The sequence below is a fragment of the Squalius cephalus genome, assembly GCF_949319135.1.
Source record: "Squalius cephalus genome assembly, chromosome: 14".
Classification (NCBI taxonomy): Eukaryota; Metazoa; Chordata; class Actinopteri; order Cypriniformes; family Leuciscidae; genus Squalius; species Squalius cephalus.
The window spans coordinates 31089886-31111974 of record NC_137135.1 but is presented as its reverse complement, the minus strand read 5'-3'; the positions used below and the strand labels follow the sequence as shown (position 1 = coordinate 31111974).

At 39.0% G+C, this 22089-nt stretch overlaps 1 protein-coding gene across 6 annotated transcripts in view; it reads left to right on the top strand.

Annotated features, from left to right (window-relative positions):
* The window catches only part of stox2b (storkhead box 2b), an 86210-nt gene extending 64408 nt beyond the window's left edge, over positions 1-21802 (top strand). For 5 of the 6 annotated variants that reach the window (XM_079892967.1, XM_079892971.1, XM_079892972.1 and 2 more), the window contains exons 2-4: positions 8370-8522; positions 14998-17251; positions 20934-21802. In XM_079892967.1, the coding sequence (XP_079749093.1) occupies positions 8370-8522; positions 14998-17251; positions 20934-21123 (2597 nt within the window). In that variant the 3' untranslated portion in view covers positions 21124-21802. Of the gene's footprint in view, positions 1-2400; positions 2516-8369; positions 8523-14997; positions 17252-20933 lie in introns of those variants that run through there. The other variant, XM_079892970.1, reaches the window with a different exon arrangement.
* Positions 21803-22089: the final 287 nt, after the last annotated feature.

The window sequence follows — 22089 nt, the reverse complement described above, 5'->3', positions numbered from 1 at the left end:
ACAGTGTGATTAACGGTTCCTTTTATAGGGAGATCTGTCAGTCAACCCTGGGAACCTGAATTAATTTCAGGGGCCGACTGCATGAGACAGCAGATCCTCTGTGTTTCTGAATAAAGCCTGAGCCTTTTGTGATTGTCCTTTAAGAGACCACCCCTCCCCCTCTCTCGTGATAACCCCCTCCCCCTCTTTCCTTCCAGCTCCTCCTCACACCCACTCGCCATAATAACAGCTACCAGTACCATGATCATACACACTCATCGTTTGCCTCGAGATGGAAGTGACGTTGGATTTGGGTCATTTGTGGTGCATGATGTCATTCGACTCTTGTGCACTCTGATTATTAAAAAAAAACAGGAATCTCCTTCCCCAAAATGCAGTTGTTGTAGTAGTAATAATAATAATAGTACATTTTTATTAGTAATGTGCCTTTCTCATACTCAAAGTGCTACAATGTTACAGAACACAAAATAACAAATAATACAATATAATATAATATCAAAAATCATGTTATTGAACTTAAATACATAAAGTAATGCATCCTTCCTATTCAACTTTTGGCCCGCAACAATAGAATAATAACAAACAAATAAAAAAAAGTTTAGCTTTTAACACCTTTTACATGACACTGTTTCTTTTCATGTCCATAGGTTAAAATAAAATAAAAAAGCAGTTGCCATTTAAAAAAAAAAAAACACTTTCAGTAAAAAATCATTTCAGTCCTCCTGATGTTATTTGGTATACTTTCCTTATGTGTGCTTCTAGGTTGCTATATAGCACCTTTATTCGACACTAACACGTACGTGCCAGCTTTGCAGGTCATGCATTCTGCTTCACACAGATCCCGACCGAGACGAAAACACAGGAATTTTCTCTGTAAATCAACTGTGAATTTTTTTTAATGCTGTTCAGGAGCCATGTGCCACTGTTGACAAGCAAGCCGTTGTGCTGAGGGTAATGATTGAGATGCAGTTTGACCAATGTTTGCGTTACTTACATGACCGACCGACCAATGGTGGTGTGCGAGAAGGCGGCACCTAAAGCAATGCAAAAACGCTTTTGGGTCCAAAAAAAGAGGACATGTCTGGGAAAAAGAGGACGTATGGTCACCCTATCGTAAACTAGTCACTGATCATGGCCTATAGAGGGCGCAACAGGATAAGAAATCTTTTACGCACTTTTACGCTCCGTTTCCAACAGTTAAAATGACAAATAACTGCATACTCCGAGAGCTCTCCACAAGATATGTTTGATTATACCATCTGGATGCTCAAAATTGAGCATTGAAATGCATGTTTTAAACAGCTTATTGTACACGTAAGTTGATCGCACACGCACACACATACAGAAGGTATCTCACAGATCAAGTGGAGATCACGCACACAAACATTTAGTGGCGCAGAAATGTAATGTCAGCACTGTTCTGTGATTTATCAATAAAATAGCTTAGAAACTGAAGAGTTCTAGCATATATTTCTTAGTAACTAAACCCCACAGCTTCACTATTAGTAGAGACGCTGCAAGGTAGAAATGATTCACACCCATATATGCATTCATATAAATGTAGTCTTTACTGTTCTATCTGTGAGAAATATAACAACCCAAAGACAAAAAAAACTGAGCTGAAAAATAAGCTGTTATTTTGGAGCGCTGTCATATGCTGTAACTGTGCACAAGGCAACCCGCGTTCGAGTCTCAGCTCGAGGTTCAGGCTTATTTGTTCATTAATGACATCCTCAGCGACTAGTCGACGTCGACTCGACTTTAATCACATAAATGTCGACTTCAGACATTCGACTTCAAAATCAGAAGTTGTTCAACCCCTAGAGTGATGTATAATTCAAAACACGTGCAGCTGAGTTATATATATATATATATTGCAGCCTTTTGATAGAATTTGCTGGCAGACCTTTAAAAAGTAATTTACAATAATCAGTCCTCGATGTAATAAAGACATGAATAATCCTCTCTGCATCAAGCCTAGAGATAAAGGGTCTAATACAAGTGATGTTCCGAAGATGGAAAAAAATCTTTTTTTAAATGAGTATTAAAAGTCATGCATTTATTACACATTGGAAAAACGTGCTTTGAGTCTGATTCCTTAAATTATTAATTAGCAGAATGTGGCATAGTGGGGAAAATCTGTGGAACCAGTAACAGAGCAGCGGAAAGAGAGAAAATGTGGTGGAAGAACAGGCACTAGGTACAACAGGGATGCGTTGCCATAACAACCTTTTCTGCAAGGGCCCGCCCACTAGACTGTGTCAGTGGGCATTCCTGGGAGTGAGCAAGTGTTGTAAGGACCCCCCCCCCCCCCCTCCCCTACCAAAAAAAAGAAAAAAAAACAGTGCAAGCTCAGCCACCAATGTGATTGGTCACACCTCCCCTCTCTTTGTGTGGACCAGAGCATGCTGGGTAAGACCCTGGAGTGAATGCTCATTTGTCTGTGGAAGGCTCTCGGAAGGATCCCAAAGTCTGCTTGGATTTTAGGAGCTGGAGCCACACGGAATAAACCGAGGTAGAGCTTGATCATCTTCTCTCTTTCATCGCAGCCACGGCTGTGTTTCTATCGCGCGTTCATCTGCACGCGTGTGCTGTTGCGTTGTCAGAATGAATCACAAAAGAGGGGGTGGGGTTGATCGGGAGGTGTTTGGACAAAGAGCCCAAGCTGTGGGGGGATTGTTTACTACACAGCGTCAGGCGTGAGCGCGTCTTCTGCGGACCTCCTCCTCCATTATCTGATGTCGAACGCCTCCGTAGCAAAACACATTCATGTTTGCTAATTCAAGGATGGTTGTCTCTATCATCCTCTTTTCCTCTGCGTTTCTCTCCATGTCATGTGTCTCGCTTGTGTTTTATTAACCCTGTCAGTGCCGTGCTGATCTCACCAGGGCAGTGATGCAGCTGTTGCAGGCTGGATCAGATAAAGAAGGACTGCTTTTCAACCCTTCGACACTTGTGCCGAACCCATCAGACGAGCCCCCTGTTCTGGGCTTGCTGTTTAGAGGGGGGTGGGGGTGGACAAATGGAGCAGGACGATCTGAAAATGTCTGCCATTCTCTTCCTCCCTCCCTGCTGGGGGTTAAAGCTGACAGCAACACCACATGTTTTCCATTTTGCTTCTGATAATGCTGCTCTTTGTTGCATGTGAGGTCACTTCCTGGTTTCCCAGATATCTGTGAAAGTTTCCACGGTTCAGTTGACATGCTTTTTTCACCCAGAGCATCTGGAAGTTTAAAGCATTGTATTTGCTTTGAGTTATTTTTTTTTTAAGGCTTCCCTTGCGATTTAAAGTACTGTGATACAGTGATGGCATCATATAGCAGTACCATAGTAATTTGATATATACCATAGAACTAAATGATTACCATATTTATATGCTATTCACATCCAAAAAACTTCAAAGAATACTTGTTTGTAAGTGTTGGAATTGTCCCTCTCTACAATTTACACAAAAGTAAAACCAATTTTTTGTGAGTTTTTTTTTTTTGTGTGGTTATTTTCTTCTTTTTAATGACTAATTTGAATCTTACCACAGTTTTACTGTTGTAAGTGATTGAAATGAGTTACAGTACCTTGATGATTTTTAAATATGCTGTATCAGGGGTAATGTGTTCATTAATTCCAACAAGGTCCAATTCACAAGCAAATGACATTTGAATTGTTAGTGATTGGTTGTTTATATGATAGTGTGTGGAAAATGTTATTTGTGTAGGAATTGGTTTGGCTTTTACAGCAATCAAATATACACATCAGCAGTAATTTTACAAAAAATATCTGACTGCATCGACCAATCAGAAACAAGTATTCCAGAGAGCCTTGGTATAAGATCTGACATTCGATCGCTTTCTTTTTTCAACTTTTATGAAAACCCAAATTTCCTATTGAGTATTTTATTTGAAATAACCGCAGGACTTTGAGTCCGAACACACCATGACAGTTTGCTGCAGATGTTTGAGTTTCAGTCCTCATTGTAATGCAGAGAGCTGGTCGCGTCCTGCTGTTGAATGCTATCATCACCATCACAACACGCATGGACCATCAGAGAGATCAAAGCTCACTCAGGAAGCAGAGCAGCTCCTCCCCTTTTGTCCTCTTTCACTACGGCTATTGTGTAATGAAACCAGTTTTTCTGGAATAAGACCTAGCTTTATCGGAAAACAGCGTTTATGCCAAAGTGCCCTTGTGATGTGAAAACATAATGATTGTTTGGAGATTTGGAATATTCTTGCTTTTTTACATTCTTGCTGGGAATTGTATTTTTAGAAGTGATTTTTATTTATTTATTCTAAACCTAGAATGTTGTGTGTTTTAAAGTAAGCATTACTTACTTCTGTCTTACTTAATGTCTACCAACCGAACATTGCATCATCGAACAACCCTGATGAGATGTGTAAAGTGTCCCTCTCACTTTTTCAGATCATTTCCTCTTGGGGTGGGTGATATACCGGTAGACATGATTACCCAGTAGAAATTTGAACTATCGTCTCTATCGCGCTTACGCTCACGTGACGTTGCTGTGCTGCGCGGTCAAGAAAGCTTATCGTTTGCATGTGTTTTTAAGCATTGCGGTTCAAAAACAACTGATTTTATATCGTTGAAGCGCAATAAGCAGCGAAAGACAAATATTTTCAGTATATAAAGCTGCTGCATAGAGTGCATGAGTGCTGCATATTTTTGACGCCTAATTGGGCTTGAACGGTTTAATACACATACTGTACTTATGTATCAAAATGACCATGTGTTTGCAAGTAAACAGTCATTTATGTCTTAAGAATACGTAATCGGCTGAAAGAAAACGCAGAAGTTTAATAGATCCGTGCAGTCGGTCTTAAAGTTACGGCATCCAAATTTACCTTTACCATCGTTATTAATGTTAATCAAACAACAAAAAAAGAGAGAAAATCTCACTGCTCTTGAATGAATTACTTTTGTTACTTTAATACAAATGTTTATTTAATTTACACAGTGATGACTATGCAGTGTTTTTTTTATACATTTGATTACTTTATACAATTTATGTAGTATTTCTTATGCTTGAAGTTTTTCAGGTAGGTCTATTTCATTTGTGCATTTGTTTTATTGTAGTGCGTTTTCTTGCTCTTTCTTTATCACTGTTTACTTGTCTTTTTTTAGGCTAGTATTAGTTTTTAAATGAAAATAGTGATAATTATGATATCATAACCTTTATTAAAGCAAAAATAACTGTATCGTGATATATTGTGATCATGAAATAAAATGACTGATATCGTAATATATGATTTTGGTCATGTCGCCTAACCGTGCATGCAAGGTTGTCTAGTTCAGGAGCTCTGTGTGAGACGTACTGTAGTGATGAACTGAGAAATTGCTCTGACCGCTGGTGAAGTGATGTTTGGACTGCAGTGTGTTTACTATACAATGTCTGTGGTCACGAGTGACTGGGCCGCAGGACCGCAGTCCCAGTCTGGCGGTTGGAGCTCTTTCCTGGAAGGAGAAGGAAAACAGTGATGTCAGTGTCTGTGAGGAGAGGTGGTCTGGTGTAAAATATCTCACAGGGGAGATGGAGAATGAGGATGAGGAAACAACATTATATGACTGAAATATATCCATGCTCAGGATGTTTAGGCATACCGTTAAGTTATTTCTGTACATATACATACATATACATACTCTTGGTTACTTTTCATTTGCTTATTAGTAAAAGTTGTCCACTTTACAGCTTCTGACTAAAGACTGCACATTCAGAATAGAAGAGATTTGTTTTTTAATCAGAATGTAAAGTGATTAAGCATTATTTGTTTTGGGGTTTTTTTTGTGCTTATTAGGGGAGCCTACAGTGTTACCAATTCAACTAACCAATTCATTTTTTTTTTTTTTTTCATCTGGGAAATAGTTCTTATTACATTTGGATGGGCAGAAATTCAGATTACAAAGCAGAATATAATGTTCATAGGTAACTAGTTTTCTTGCTACTACGTGCCTCAAAATTCTAGTATATTTCAAAGCTTTGATGCTACTGTGACAAATGAAATTGATTAGTTCTTCCTTCTAACATGGCTTTGTTTTCCAGTGGATTAAGCTGGTTTCAGCCAGCTATTGGCATTTTCTTTTTTTTGTGCAGTATGCATTAGACGGTCTGTGAATGACCAGTCCCTGGTTAGTTATTTCGCTAGTCCATTTTAAGACTCTTGTTTTGCACTTAACTATTTCTCAGGTGACCACATACTAAAAGGTATTCTTCATTGTACATAATTGTGTTGTGGTTGCCTTTGAACCCAGACTGCTCACTATAATTGTTTGGTGTTCTGTTAATCTCGTGTTACTTGTACACCTCTTAATTTTAGCAGGTTTGACAACATCTTGGTCATTGTTCAAGTAATGGCACCAGGCCAGACTGTAAATGGGATACCTATGCATATCTGTAGATCATGTAATCCTCCTCTAGAAGAAACACCACCTCCATGTTCATCTACAATCAGGTTCCTGCATCTACAGCCCAAGTGGCATCAAACAGATCTTAGGTCAGCGTTTCATCTTTATCAGTCTTGCCCTGTTATTGCTTTCCACCTTCACATGGACACTAACTCACTTTGTGCACTTCTCACGTGTTTTGTCTTAATCAGCTTACCCTTGTTCTTCACCTGCAAGGAAGGTGCATTAACAGTGTGTTTCTGTCCTCGCTTTGCACGCTTGATAAGCCCGATTTGGATCCTAAGAGCTAGGGATCCATGCTGAGCTACTTACCCAGGTGCCAAGGCCTGCTGACTGGGAGTGCTGCTTCCTCTGGATGTCTCATCCAGGGCCTTTACTGGAGAGTATAGCACCAGATGTTCTGTGCTATTTTTAGGAGAGGTCTTTGAGTAGTACAGAATGTAGGTCGGTTCAGAGAGCAAGTGTTAAGTCTGTAGTTGTGTCAAAGTCAGAGATTTGATTTCAGTAGGCTGAAGGTTGGATATGTCATTTCTGCAGCAGGGCTGTTCGAAAACAGTGACTGAAGACTAAAACGTTTTTGGAAAGTGATTTTTGTTGGACTGCCAGCAATCTGTTGCCAAGGTGTAGTTTTGAGAGTATATTGTAGAGGTCAACTGATAAGGGTTTTTCAAAGGCTAATGCGCTAATTCGGAGTGGTGATTGGCTGCTGTGGCTGGAGAGTATATTTCTCAGTTTCTGAGCTTTTCTCTGCATTATTCATGGGAATAAACTCTTTTAATCCAATCACTGCACTGTATTATGCATGAGAGCGCATTACAGCAGAAAATTCAAATGTCACAAATGATTGATACAGCGCTGTTCGTTTACCTGACGGCTCAGATTTGTGTTCGGACATGTCTTAAGTGTTTGTGTTTCTAAGTATAGTAAAAAAAAAAAAAGTGTTAGAATTTTCCCCACGATGCAGTCAGAGCTGGATTTTGACTACCAAGACATGGAAAATATGGCTGTAACAATATTTAATGTAACAACACACGGATCAATTTCTGGATCATAGTTCATATCTTGACGGGTTTTCAAGGTTTTTTTGGGGTATATATTTCATTCACCAGTGCTCCAAACATAAACAAGCACAGTGTATGCACACATATTTCATCATGTCTTCTTCAAACGAAATATATATGTGCAAATAAAGACACTAATACAGTGGTACGTTTGATTATAAACGCAATGACACAAAGTATTTTGATACACAGAAGAAAACATATTTGATTTGTTCATGATCGTTGTTAGTAGTCTCTAATGATAAGATTTTTGAGTTTGTTGTCATAGGGTTATATTTTTAAAATGCATCAAGGTTTTAATATTCATTTGTCTGAATAATGAGTGTGTTTCGGAACTGTGTTTTATTGGTTCCCACTTTTCCACAGCTTTACACACCCATTTCTTGAGTCTTTTTCAAGTCTGTGGTGTGAACGATGAGTGCCAAAAACAGGGGGGTTTCATGACACTTTAAAAACACTAATCATTTAATGTTTACCAAATTTTAAATCTTTCATATTTTCAGTTATAATACTGTGATGTCAAAACTGTAGCATTTAAGTGTTTGTTTTTTACACAAAATAGAGAATTAAAATAATGGCTATTTATCCCAATAATTATTGGCCTGTTGTTATCTGCCAGAATTTTTATGTCTGTGTATCTATAGTGTTTTGTGTTGATTTTAGAATGTTATCGAATGATGCAGGTGTTCTTGAAATAATTTAAATATTGGACAGTTAATTATTCTGTTATTAGTGTATTTATATAACTTTATTTATAACTTTACACAAACTTTACACCAACTTTGATCAGCTCAGAAAGTCATGATACCTGTTCTGCACTCCTAAAGCCACCAATGTAACGTTTTAACCTTTCACCTCTGCCACACATCTTTGACCTTTGATCTCTGTGCTTTGCAGGTGATGTGTCTCCTATCAGCATGTCTCCCATCAGCCAATCCCAGTTTATACCACTGGGAGAAATCCTGTGCCTGGCCATTTCTGCCATGAACTCTGCCCGTAAGACCGTCACACAAGAGACTCTCATCGAACACCTAGCAACATGCTTCCCAGGTAACGTCCTTCAATGATAACACAGAACATAAGTGCAGGAAATGTGCTTAATTGCATTGAAAATAATGTCACAATGCAAAACATCTTAATGATCCTAAAATAGGCATCATTTTCTAAATGCAAAATATTAATTCTTTTTCATTTTAAATTTAAGGTGATATGTGATGTGACCTGGATATGTTTTTGGGAGATTTACTTAAATGTCACAAGCCAGATTCAACCTCGCTTCAGATCCCATGCTCTAACCCCAAGGCCACAGCATAGACATGAACGTTGAGCTTAATATTTTTTATCTTTACAGGAGACCAGACGTGCTTTTTAAAAGATGCTGGAAGCATCTGTAAATCTTAAATGCTGAAACTATTTTATAACAGTTCAAGTCAAGTCACCTTTATTTATATAGCACTTTTTACAATACAGATTGTATCAAAGCAGCTTCACAGTGATAACATAAAAATAGTACAACAAAGTTTGTTTCTAGAAAAAAATTGCATCATCGTCCACCTTAAGTAAGGCAGATCAATAATATTGTTGAATATTAAATGTCCCCAATTCAGCAAGCCAAAAGCTAAGGCAACAGTGGCAAGGAACCAAAACTCCATCAGGTGACAGAATGAAGAAAAAAACCTTCATTCAGTGTTCTGGAGAAACCAGGCTCCGTCGGGGTCCAGTTCTCTGGCCAATGAACAAACAGTGTATGATTAATATTCAGGCAGCATTACAGGTCAGAAGTCAGATTGGATCAGAATATTCAGAATATTTATCCAGTTCCATCTGGTTGGAAGTCGAAGTCATCACGCCGATATGGAGATGAGTTTGTTGAGGATCAGTGCCGATGGCTGTCGTGTCGATGAGGCCTTCACAGGGCTGATGAGGCTGGCACTTCAGGAATGCGTCATGGATGGGTCCAGGCGCAGGTCCACCATCTGATCTGGATACGGCCTGGATCCGACTGACTTCAGTAAACCTCGGAATAAACAGAAAGACTAACATTAGCGTAGATGCCATTCTTCTTATGATGTAACGAGAACATCAGGTGTTACAGGAAGTGTCCCTGGTTACGGCTGACCTGATTTATGTGCCTAATAATCATTTAACTGATTTGAATAATAGATATGTATAATGTTCTATATGAATGCCAGGTAAAAGAGATGCATTTTTAGTCTAGATTTAAACTGACAGAGTGTGTCTGCTTCCCGGACAATGAAGACTGTTCCAAAGTTTAGGTGCTAAACAGGAGAAGGATCTTCCGCCAGCAGTTGATTTTGATATTCTAGGTATTATCAACTGGCCAGAATTTTGAGATCGCAGTAGACGTGAAGGACTATAATGCGTTAAGAGCTCGCTCAAGTACTGTGGAGCTAAACCATTTAGTGCTTTGTTAGTAATCAGCAATATTTAAAAATGTATACAATGTTTAATAGGGAGCCAATGCAGTGTTGACAGAACAGGGCTAATGCGGTCATACTTTCTGGTTCTAGTGAGAACTCGAGCTGCTGCGTTTTGGACCAACTGGACTGTTTATTAAGCGTGCAGGGCAACCTTCCAGTAGAGCATTACAATAATCTAGCCTTGATTTCATGAACGCATGGACTGTTCTGCATTTTTCATTGAAAGCATATGTCATAATTAAGATATATTTTTAAGATGGAAGAATGCGGTTTTACAGATACTAGAAACGTGGCTTTCAAATGAAAGATTGGTATCAAAGAGCACACCCAGGTTCCTAACCGACGACAAAGACTCAAAAGACCACAAAGACCGACTAACAGAGCACCCATCAAGTGTTAGACAGTATTCTGGGTTAAAACGTGCAGAGGTTTTTTGCCCAATAATTAGAAACTCTGTTTTTTCAGAATTAAGTAGTAGGAAATTACTAGTCATGAATTTTTATATTAGCTATGCATTGCGTTAATTTTGTGAATTGGTGCGTTTTGTTGGGGCGCGAAGAAATATAGAGCTGAGTATCATCAGCATAACAGTGAAAACTAATTCCATGCTTCTTAATGATATCTCCCAAGGGTAGCATGTACAGAGTGAACAGCAACGGTCCTAGTACTGAGCCTTGTGGTACTCCATACTGATCAAGTTGCATTTTTTTAATAAGAGGTTTAATAATAGCCAGCTTAAAAGTTTTTGGTACATATCCTAGTGACAAAGATGAATTAATGATATTAAGAAGAGGATCTATGATCTCTGGAAGCATCTCTTTCAATAGCTTAGTCTGTATAGGGTCTAACATACATGTTGTTGATTTAGATAATTAAACGTTGATTTAGACAATTTTTCCTTTCCTATAGCAATGAATGAATGAAATTTTTCCTCAGGAAGACCACAATGCACTGTCTGATGCGATACTGTAGTTGACGGTTGCATAGTTATAATTTTCTCTCTAATATTATCAATCTTATAAGTAAAGAAGTTCATAAAGTCATTACTGCTGTGCTGTTTGGAAACGTCCGGTGTTGGGGCTTTATTTTTCGTTAATTTAGCCACTGTTTCGAATAAATACTTAGGGTTGTGTTTGTTTTCTTCTAAAAGTGTTGAAAAATAAGCAGATAAAGTGCTGGAAAAGAGAGAGTCAATCATTTCTGTTGCAACATCAAGTTCTTCTAAGCTATCTGGGATGCTGACAAGATGAAACTGATCGGAAAGATTATTTATAAAGCAATATTTAGTGGTAGAAGTGATAGTTCTACCATATTTATAACACAGATTCGGCTTTGCAACCTTGGCTAAATTAAGTATACATGAGATTATATAATGATCTGAGATGTCATCGCTCTGCTGCAGAATTTCAACGGCATCAACATTGATTCCATGTGACAATAATAGATCTAAATGATTTTAGTGTCAGTGATTTTAGTTTCTTCAGTTTTTGCCAGTAACACCAGTCGTAACTGTTTACACAGCCATTTGCACATGATAATAGCCATATCCTGGAACATTTGGATAAAGTCTCATATTCAGAGCGCTATAAAGCATGATGTGGTCACAGCAGTGATATGGAAAGTTTAACATCCATTGTTATATGCTCTTATTGCAGAAACACAGCACAGGATAATGATGTTTTGCTGAAATCAGTGGTTGGATTATGGGGAAAATGTACACACACATAGTGAATCAGCATTCTTAAGGCTTAAATTGTGATGCAGCTAAACGCAAGTATTAGATATTCTTTATTTTTTGAAAGGCTGGTTTTAGAGGTTGTATCAGTGTACAAAACTACTTTGCCACAGCCGTTTAGGTGATATGGGGCTGTAGATGCAGGAACCTGATTGTACTTGAACATTGAACTCACTTGAATTGTAACTCAAATTTACCTATTCTAATGCCATTTTTGCTACCGATGATTAAATCAAAGGCACTATTCAAGACGTTTAAATCAGTGGCCCTATATATCCTAATGCTCTCATGCAAGAAACAAGAAAAGATTGTGAAGTTAGTCTTTAGGAAACTTGATGACCCCCCCCCCCCCCCCCAAAAAAAAATAACGCTGCATTAAAATCATTGCAGTATTTAAGATTATTGATTAATTTAATGTGGCTAGTATAATCATAGCAAGCACATTGTGATTATTCAATGTATTCCCTAGCCATAAATGTTACCACAGCCTTAGTTGTTTTGTTACATGTCAGTCGTGTTGTGGTCAGATATGGCCAGTTTCAGCATCTCAGTGGTATGATGTTGATTATATCATGTGAGAGTGAGACTGAGCTAAAGAGATGCAGCAGATGCTGAGTCATAATGATCTCTGTGTCCCTTATGCAGTGAGGTTGCTATAGAATCTGTAGTGAACACAGTTGTTGTTATAGAATCATGATCACATGTTTGTAAGGTTGAATTAGGATTGCACCTCATTAACAAAGGTTTTGAACCAGCTATACTTTTTGCACACCTGAACCTCTCCTCTTGACCATATTTCCAGTATCACCACGAGAATAAGGCACCTTGAGTAGGTTTGGTTTGATTCAGCTTGTAAGGTTACCTTGAACTGCTTTAAGTCACTTTAGATAAAAGCATCAGCCAAATAATACATGTTAATGTAGGTATGCATCTGAGTGTGTATAAAAGTCTAATGGGAATAGTTTTGTTCAGTTAGAAAGATAAAAGTGTGTTGGAGAGAGGCACATTGAATGTAAAAATAAAGCATACAGGCATCATTGAAATGTAATATGTTATTCCACAGAGCACATTTTGATATGACTCATGTAGCAGTTCATCTCACTGCATATGTTGCAGGATAAAGAAAATCCCCCGTGAAGTTTCTGTTTTGGCTCAGGTGCAAATCCACTGATGTGTTTGTTTTGGAGAAAGCTGCTATTACGAGGATGTTGCATGGATCCTGTTGTTAAAAAATTTATTTTTGTGAGGCACACAGAATCACATTATTACTGCTCATTTTTCAGAGGTCAAAGTCTGTTTGTTTGGAGAAAAAACACTTCCTGACATAAAAGTAAAACATTGAGATGGAAACTTCTGTAGTGCAGACTCAGTGTATTCTTTTGACAGTTTTTTGTGTGTAATCTAAAGAGGAATAAAACTAGAGGGTTGAAGTTGAGTCAAATTTGTTATCCTTTTTTTTTTGCAGTGCTTTATTGTTCTTAATGAATGGAAAATTTTCTGTGGGAAATTCTAGAACTAGACTAATATCTTAAAGGGTTAGTTCAACCAAAAATGAAAATGATCCCATAATTTACTCACTCTAAAGCCATCCTAGGTGTATATGATTTTCTTCTTTCAGCCAAACACAATCTGAGTATAATTGAAAAATATCCTGGCTCTTCCAAGCTTTATTATGGGAGTGAATAGAAACTGAGATTTTGAAGGCCAAAAAAGCGCATCCATCCATCATAAAAGTAATCCATACGGCTCCAGGGGGTTAATACAGGCCTTCTGAAGCGAAGCGATGCGTCTTTGAAAAAAACAACAACAACATCATATTTATAACTTTATAAACTAGAAACTAGAATGTTAAAAATACAAATATGTGCGCAGTTAAATGTCATAGTTAACTGTGTCTGATAAATAAACTACGCTAGCCATATTCCCATGAAATGATAAATAACAAATAACACAAACACAAAATTTCTGTTATGTTTTTAGTTAGCTTTTATTTAATACAAATGTGATGTTGGTAATTGTAACTACAGTATATATGGCAATGCGAGCACCTCCTTGACTGCACAAAAGGCACTACAAGAGAAAGCGGCGGCCGCACGAAAATGAATGCTAGTAGTGATTTGATTATTTTTTTATAAAATTCTCTGAACTTATTCCCAGAACTTGGAAGAATGGACATTTGTCTGGGTTGTTGCATCTTGAGATGCCTTTTTTCTTTTTGTAGCATTTTAATACATCAAAAATGTCTGCTGTTTAATAGTTATTTGAATGTAATGCATCTATCAAGATCTTGAGAAGAACTTCTCAACTCAACATCTAGGTGTTTAGAACCAAATTGAATTTCTGCAATAAGTGATAGGCTGTTGTTCTCGATTGGATTAGACAGTTGTTTAAGTGTGTGTGTGAGGGAGAGAGAGAGTGTTTGTAAGGTTGAATTAGGATTGCACCTCATTGACAGGGAAACTAAGCAGCAACTATGATGTAAGTACAGGCAACCCCACTCCGCCTCAGCGTTTACATATAGAAGTGCGCTGGACTACCAGTGTACTGCAAATGGCAACGCAGAACTGATACATCGCTCAAATATTTAACTCCATATTTTGTCACATTTAAGGTCTTCTTTACTGTTTGAAAGAGTTCAGGAGTGGAAGAAATGCTCATGGACGTCACAAATATCTCTATTTGGACCACAGAAGTGTATGGCACAGACAGAGACATACATGTATACAGTAGACTTGCCACCTGAAGCGTGGACGTTTGAATGGGGTGTTGCCTACTATGTTTTAGCTGCAGTGGGGGGTGGGGGGTGGGATTGCGTCACACTAGGCTGGTTTTAAGGACTCCATGATGTAATGGGGAGTAATGCCAGCAGAGGAGCAAAGCTCTGAAACCGGTCAACCAAGCACAGAAGACAGTCACCACTGCACCATGTCTATATGCTGCATTAAACACAGCTATACTATAGTATCAAACAGGACAGAATGTGAATGGAATTTTAATGAAAGGCCGTTTATTTTAACTTTGAGCAATGAACATATACAGCTATAAGCACTCTTGTTGTGATCCGTTATATTGGTCAATGTTGAGGGGATAAAATGAGAGGCAATCTTTGAGTTAAGCATAGTAAACATTATTATACATGAAAGAAGAATTGTAAGTGCTTGAAACAAAAAATGACAGCATGTGTTTTTAAATCCCATAATGATGTTATTATGTGGAATCACACCTTGTGATACTTTGTTACAATCAGATTAAGATTATAGTATCAGTGTCAAATGAATATTGTTGGTGTCAAGGTATTTGTTTTGCCGTATTGGACTGATCATCTCCTGTCTCTTTTTCTGTCCGGTAGGCGTCCCCACTCCAAGTATGGAGATTCTGCGGCACACACTCAACATGCTGGTCCGAGAGCGGAAGATCTACCCCACCCCAGAGGGTTACTTCATTGTCACCCAGCAGACATACTTCATCACGCCTTCCCTCATTAGGACTAACAGCAAGTGGTACCACCTAGACGAGAGGATACCAGATCGCATGCAGCAGCAGCAGCCATGTACCTCTCCTCACTCAGGTACCATGACACCCTCCACGTCCGGATGCATCCGGGAAAGACCTCACCACAAGAACCACAGTGATTCCTACAACAACAGCTACCGGGAAGACATGCCTAGCACACATACCTCAACCTTACAGAGAAGGTCTAAGGAGCATAAAGAGGTTTCTCCTGTGTCTCCGCCCCCTCAGCAGCCACCAGAGAAGAGTAAGAGTGCGCTTAGTTTTCCATTTAAAACAGAGACGAACAGTAAACACAAAGATGGAAGCAGCAGCAGTGGGGAGAAGCAGTCTAAGAAGTTTGGACTGAAGCTCTTCAGGTTGAGCTTCAAGAAGGACAAGACGAAACATCTAGCCACGTTTTCTGCCCAGTTCCCACCTGAGGAGTGGCCACTGCGGGATGAGGAAACACCCACCACTGTTCCCAGAGAGGTGGAGATGGAGATCATCCGTCGGATCAACCCAGATCTTACGGTGGAGAACCTTGCTCGCCACACAGCCGTAATGAAGCGATTGGAGGAGGAGAAGGCACAGAGGAACAAAGCAAACTCCTCGGCTCAGCAGAGTGCACGCAGCAAGAGGAGCCGCAGCCATCGAAAGACCCAGCAGGGCAAGGCCTCACGTTCCCATAGCAAAACACGAGCGTCCAGGGGGGATCCGTCTGAAGGATCCAACCTGGACATATCCTATGACCGGGATTACAGATTCTACAGCTCCTCGTTGGTACGTTCTCCACGTGAAACCATGATGTCCATGGAGCGGAATAGGGGGAAGTATATGGTTCACAGCAACCCCAATATTGTGGAGTCTCACTTTACCACTGCTCCAGAGTGGGATGTTTCTGGGGAACTGGCAAAGCGGCGGACAGAAATGCCATTCCCAGAACCCTCCAGGGCACAGTCACATTCCAAAGTCCACCGAAGTCATAGTCATACACAAGAGAGAAAGTCACGAAACGAGAGGTCGGACAAGGCCAAAGAAAGGTCACGCTCCATGGACAACTCCAAGGGACCTCTTGGTGGTCCATATTTAGGTGGCCCAGAGGACTTTGAGTGCAGTCCCGATGACAGGAGTCGGTACTACACTGACGATGGTACTTTGAGGGCATCTGCGCAGGCGAACCACTATTCCCGCATCATGCTCTCTGCTGCTAGATTACACTCTGAAGTTTGTGTGCCTGATGTTGGAAGAGGATCCTCAGAGGATGCTGTACTTTACCGGACGCTGGAGAAGAGTAAAAGCAGGGATAGTCTTCCTGCTTACAATGACCTGAAGTCTTGCTCTCCCAAAACACCTGTGGATGACTATTTCCAGTGCACTGCGGCAAATGAAGTCTCGCTCTCTGCCCCATCATCTCTTGTAAAACCCAGCCATGACTTTACGGATAGTGTCTGGAAGGGGATCTCCTCTGACCGATTGACACCTCATCTAACACCACCTCACCCTATAGAATATAAAGAGGAGACAGCCAAGGGACAAAATACTACTCCTATAGCGACAACGAGCCAAACTCCCGAGCATCTCCCCAATGGACGATTGATGCACCAACACAATCCCGACTCAGGTGACTTGGACAAAATGCCAGAGGTTTACAGCCAAGAGACTTTGTTTAAACCTCCAGACTACGTGGAGAGCAGCTTCTCAAGGCCAGGTACGATAGGTAGGTCCCCTCACACCAAGTCAGCGGAGGTCCTTGGGACTCAGGAGCATTTCGATAAACCTCTACCACTGACCGTGCCTCCATCCTCGGCTCAGGAGCAGGCTTCATGTGCAGAAACAACCTTTGACTATTACAATGTGTCGGATGACGACTCGGAGGAGACTAGTCATAAGAACCGGGTGGAGCAGAAAGTTCTAGAAGAGGGAGGGACAATGCAATGGCTGCTGGAACGGGAGAAGGAGCGGGATTTGCAGCGGAAGTTTGAGAAGAACCTAACCTTTCTAAGTCCCAAGGAAGGTGAGGGAAACAACAGCCAAAAATCGGTCCATTCTACCCGATTGGACAGTATGGACTCCAGCAGTGTGACTGTGGACAGTGGATTTAATTCCCCACGGTAAGGCACTCAGGGCCACTTTAAGGGTTTGTTTCATTTGTTGTGTTGACAATAGGGTGTGTCTTAAATGAGGGGTATGCTATTCTATGAATAGACATATTCTTTTTTTTTAACTCAGTGTTAACTCACAGAAACATTTAGGGTTCTTTGCTTTTATAGTCATGACAAATTCCGTATTGCCTTAGTTTAATCCTAGTTGTGCAAACCTTACATTTTCTTTATTTTAAGTAGCAATAACCACCTCTGTGAATGACATTAAGGCCAGAAACATACTCTATGCAAGTACAAAAACGCCAGTGCTTGGCCAATGCATTGTAAGCATGCTGTCGTATTATACACTTAACTTGCATTCTTACATTTCTGTGGTGGTAACAAACCTCAGTAGTCTGATAGAGTTCAGTTAAAATGTCTGTGCCATTCAACCTGTGGGTCATATTTCAGATAACTAGCTATAAACATGTCAACAGTTTAACCAACTTTAACTTGCAAGATACTGTTAAAACTGTTGTTCTGCCATGACAGTAGTTGACCTGAAATATAACTTCCCACTATAGTGGCCCTTGCAGAAGTGAGGAGAATGAATTTTACATGTTGCATTACAAATTGCGTTCTAATAAATTTTTGTAATGCTACGGTTCATACTTGCGTAGAGTATTTGTGGGCTTAATGCTACTCTATGAATCAGGTTTCACTAAAATGGGGGAGGCCCTAACACATGAGGTACTGAATACACCTTAATGTAGGTCAACCACTACCAGTTTTATAACTGCAATCTTTGAAAGGGTTTACACCATTTGTTTTTGTTTGCTTTTGTTTTAAACAGAATTTTTTGTTTAAATGTGTTGTTTTTGAGTGCTCCTTTTGTCATTTTTGTCTAAATGAACATCATGTTTGTATTGTAAGTGTTGCATTGTGTGTTCTCAACCAAAATCCATTGGGTTAATTAAATTGTTCTCAAAATTATCATGATATAATGGATACGCACATGTCTGTCACTTTATCTATTGATATGTTTGAGGCCTTACTTAAATAAATAAATAATAAATTACCTTGAGCACATGATGCAACTGGTGCAACTTTACGTCCTGACGTTATCCTTGTCCTCCCTTTCAACCTGCACCCAAACCCTTTGATCTCGTCTTCCAAATGTCTGAAACCTCTCATACTGCAAACTTCCAGTAGACGTTTTCATGCTCTGATATTGCAGTGCAATAATGTTGACTCAGAAAACACTTTAAAGTTGAGTGCAAAGTCTGTTTTGCAGTCAAAAATCCAACAATAAAAAATACTTATTATCATCCAGAGTGATGTAAAGAAGTTTGTGGCGTCCACTTGAGGAAATATACCATGCGGTTTAAAAATCAGACCTCTTGAACTGCTGAAATTGATGAAGTGGATATTTTCTGTCTGCATTTAGAAAAATGTGATTGGATGAAGAAAAACAAGCACTGTACTGTTACTCAGGTCACCCTGTGAGGCAGAGCGGGTTGAGTTCACTTTACTGTAGTGACAGCGAAGCCCGCTCAGTGTCAAAAGCCTGATGAGACATTTCAAACATTTGAGGAACAAAATGTGCCCCCATGTTTTGTTTTTAATTGTGATATCTTTTGTTTTGTTTTGTTTTTCCCCAAATTAAAGTATGTTGTTTTTCATACAGTGGTTCAGTTGTAGTTTTTACTGTGTGTGTGTGTGTTTGTTTTGTGAAGTTCCTTCCTGTGTTTTCATTCTCCCCTCTTTCATTTTGGTGGCAAGCCATGTTCAAAACATCATAGAAAAGGGAAACGGTATGTTTCAAACAGCGGTATGTCAAAAACAACTAAATTCCTGTTATTGTCCTATAAAAAAAGGCATTGCAAATATTATTATATTAACTCTTTAATCTTTTGTTTTGTTTTGTTTTTTGCGTTTTGTAGTCTCTTGGGCTGATAATAACTATTATTATTATTATTATTATTATTAACACATCCAACAGTATTTTGTAAGCCTCTATCAAATGTATAGTTTGTAATATTTATCAATTTGAAAACAGTTTATAATTGTACTACTAAAAACAAACTAAATATACTGGTATATGAAACTTCCAAATCTGACCGAGTAGGAACTAATATAGGAGTGATATATTCGAGTGGGTTGAAATTTGATCATGATGTCTAATTTATGTGCTGGTTATTTAAAGCTGAATGAACTAGTTAGAGTTGGAGCTGAGCTGTATGTCACCTGAATGGGTTCCTCTTGCATTTGATTGATTTAAATTTAGATTCTCCCTTTTAAATTTGAGCAGGCACATGTAAATGGACCAAAATGGACCAATTAATGTGACGTTTATACAACCTCTCATATAGTCCTGCTTCTTACATTGGGCATGTTTGAGCTCTTTGCAAGAAACATCTGTTGGCACGGGTGCTTTTATAAATGTTCTGTTCTTTCAGGTTTGTATTTCTCATTTTATCATAGTCTTTTTTTTTCTTTTCTTGCTCCTGTACTGTCCTTTCTTTTTTCTATTTTCCTTTATCTACTTTTCATTTAGTGTCAGAGTTGGGCACAATTCTGAATGAAGTTCTAATTTAAAGTGAAGGAATTCAAAGAAATTCAACATGGTCATTTAGTAGAAATTTCTTTAGTCCAATACAATGTTTGTAAAATAATTTTTGCTGCAAACATATATACATTATTTATTTATTTTATTATAGCACTACTGTTTACATTTTTGGTGTAAGTTTATAAATATTTATACTTTTGTTTAGCAAGGATGAATTAAATGATCAAAATTGACAGTAAAGACATTTATAATGTTACAAACATTTCTATTACAAATAAATGTTCTTTACATTCTAAATGTATCAAAGAATCTCATGGTTATCAGAAATGAATTAAAATCAGATCAAAGCATGCACATCCAAAGCAATATGTTGCTCAAATTGGGTGCTCGACAAGAAAATTAATAAAAAAAAGGGAAAAAAGTCAGCACACCATGGCTTCAAAAATGTGAAAATGTAATAATAGACACACACAGGTGGTAACGTTTCGAGTGCGTCTGACGAAGAGCCTACGCGCTCGAAACGTTACCACCTGTGTGTGAGTCTATTATTAAATTTTTACATTTTTGGAGCCATGGTGTGCTGACTTTTTTTTCCTTTTTACCAGAAAATAATTGAAAGAAATTCAACAGTCACTCAGCAGGAATTTATTTAGCCTAATTACAACAAAACAGAAATGATGATCTTTTCCATTTGTTATGAAAAAATAAAGTAAAATATTGGCCCATTGGACATACTTCTATCAACTAAGAGAAAAATCATCTAAATTCTCTAATAGATTTTAATTTGGCTTTACGGCACCACAAGCATTGTCCACCGCAAGATATTGACAAGAACATTTGTGTTTGGCTCCATTTCAAATTTAATTCCTTTTTAATTATGCTTCTTATAATCTAATTTGAATTCTACATCCTGTTTGCTTCAACTTCAAATTCTGGAGTTTATTTGGAAATTAAAAGGCATTCTCAGTTCAGTTCTGAATGGTGCACAACCCTGACCGGCACTAATAACGAGATTGTGATGGTTAAACTTTGATTAACCCCCCTCCAACCTTGTTTCAGCGTGTTACTAATCAATTTCCCACTTCTGCTTTCTTCATAACACTTGCATTCTCTTTCCCTTTCTGTCCTTCTGTACTGCTTCAGCACGCGGGAAAGCCTTGCTTCGAACACCTCGAGTAATGTGGAAAATAGCAGGCGTCAGAATATGGCTTTGAGTCCAGGACACATTGGCACCAAAAGACCCCCGCCGCCCTACCAGCCCCCCAGCTTCCGTACCATCCGTGAGCCGCCCGCCAACCGCACGGAGAAACAGGCCTCCATCACCAGCGTGTAGTGATGGGGACCGCTAAACTGAACTTCACCAGGACTGTTACAATCTTACAGGCAGGACGTTCTGAGCTCGTGTGACGCCTGTTCCAGCTGTCATTTCAAATAGAGACGCGTTTCAGAAAACGCAGGTCATCATGATTCACTGGAGGTATCTTTCACTTTTTTTGATATTTGTAACAAATACTGCTGCAGACAAACACGTCAGTTCATTAGGACTCAATTTACGCTGATCTGCGATCATGTTTGGGATAAAATCCTTGATCAGACTCATTTGTAGGTGTCCTTTATAGCTTAATGTATCCACTACGGGTCTTAACTGTCTTCTGATCCAAACTTGGCTGCGTTGCCTCTGCCTATTCATTCATCGCTGTGTCTAGTGTTTCATTCTGTACGCTCAGGTCCCTCTGAACTCTACTGACTTACTGGCTCATATTTGCTGGCCGTAACTTGAAGGCCGCCACGATAATCTGAACAAGCTCATCTGTTTCCGCTGGAATCGTTTTACTGCATCCTTGTGTATCGTCCACTGTCCTGGGATTTTTTTTTTTTTTTTCTGGGATGTTTGTAGTTTATTGAAACTTAAAACATACCACCACCAAGGCATTATTTGTTTATATAAAAAAAAAAAAATACCAATTTAAATATTACTGGTGCTTTCTCAATGAATGGACCGTTATTCTTTAAAAAAAAAAAAAAAAGAAAAAGAAAAAAAAGTTGGAATCCATTTTTTTTCGATTTTCTCTTTTTAACCAGGTGCTCAACTACTAGACGACACAGAATACACACATTGCTACCTCCACTATTTGTACAGTCGTAGAGGGAGACAAGAGTGACGTCCACCCCCCACCTTAGGCCCGCTGTATTAGACAAACCACTTATCAGCTTGCAAACTGTGAATGTACTGCTAGTGCTTTTCAATCACATCTCGATCATAAAGCGTTAGTAACCTACTGTTCTCATACTAATAGAG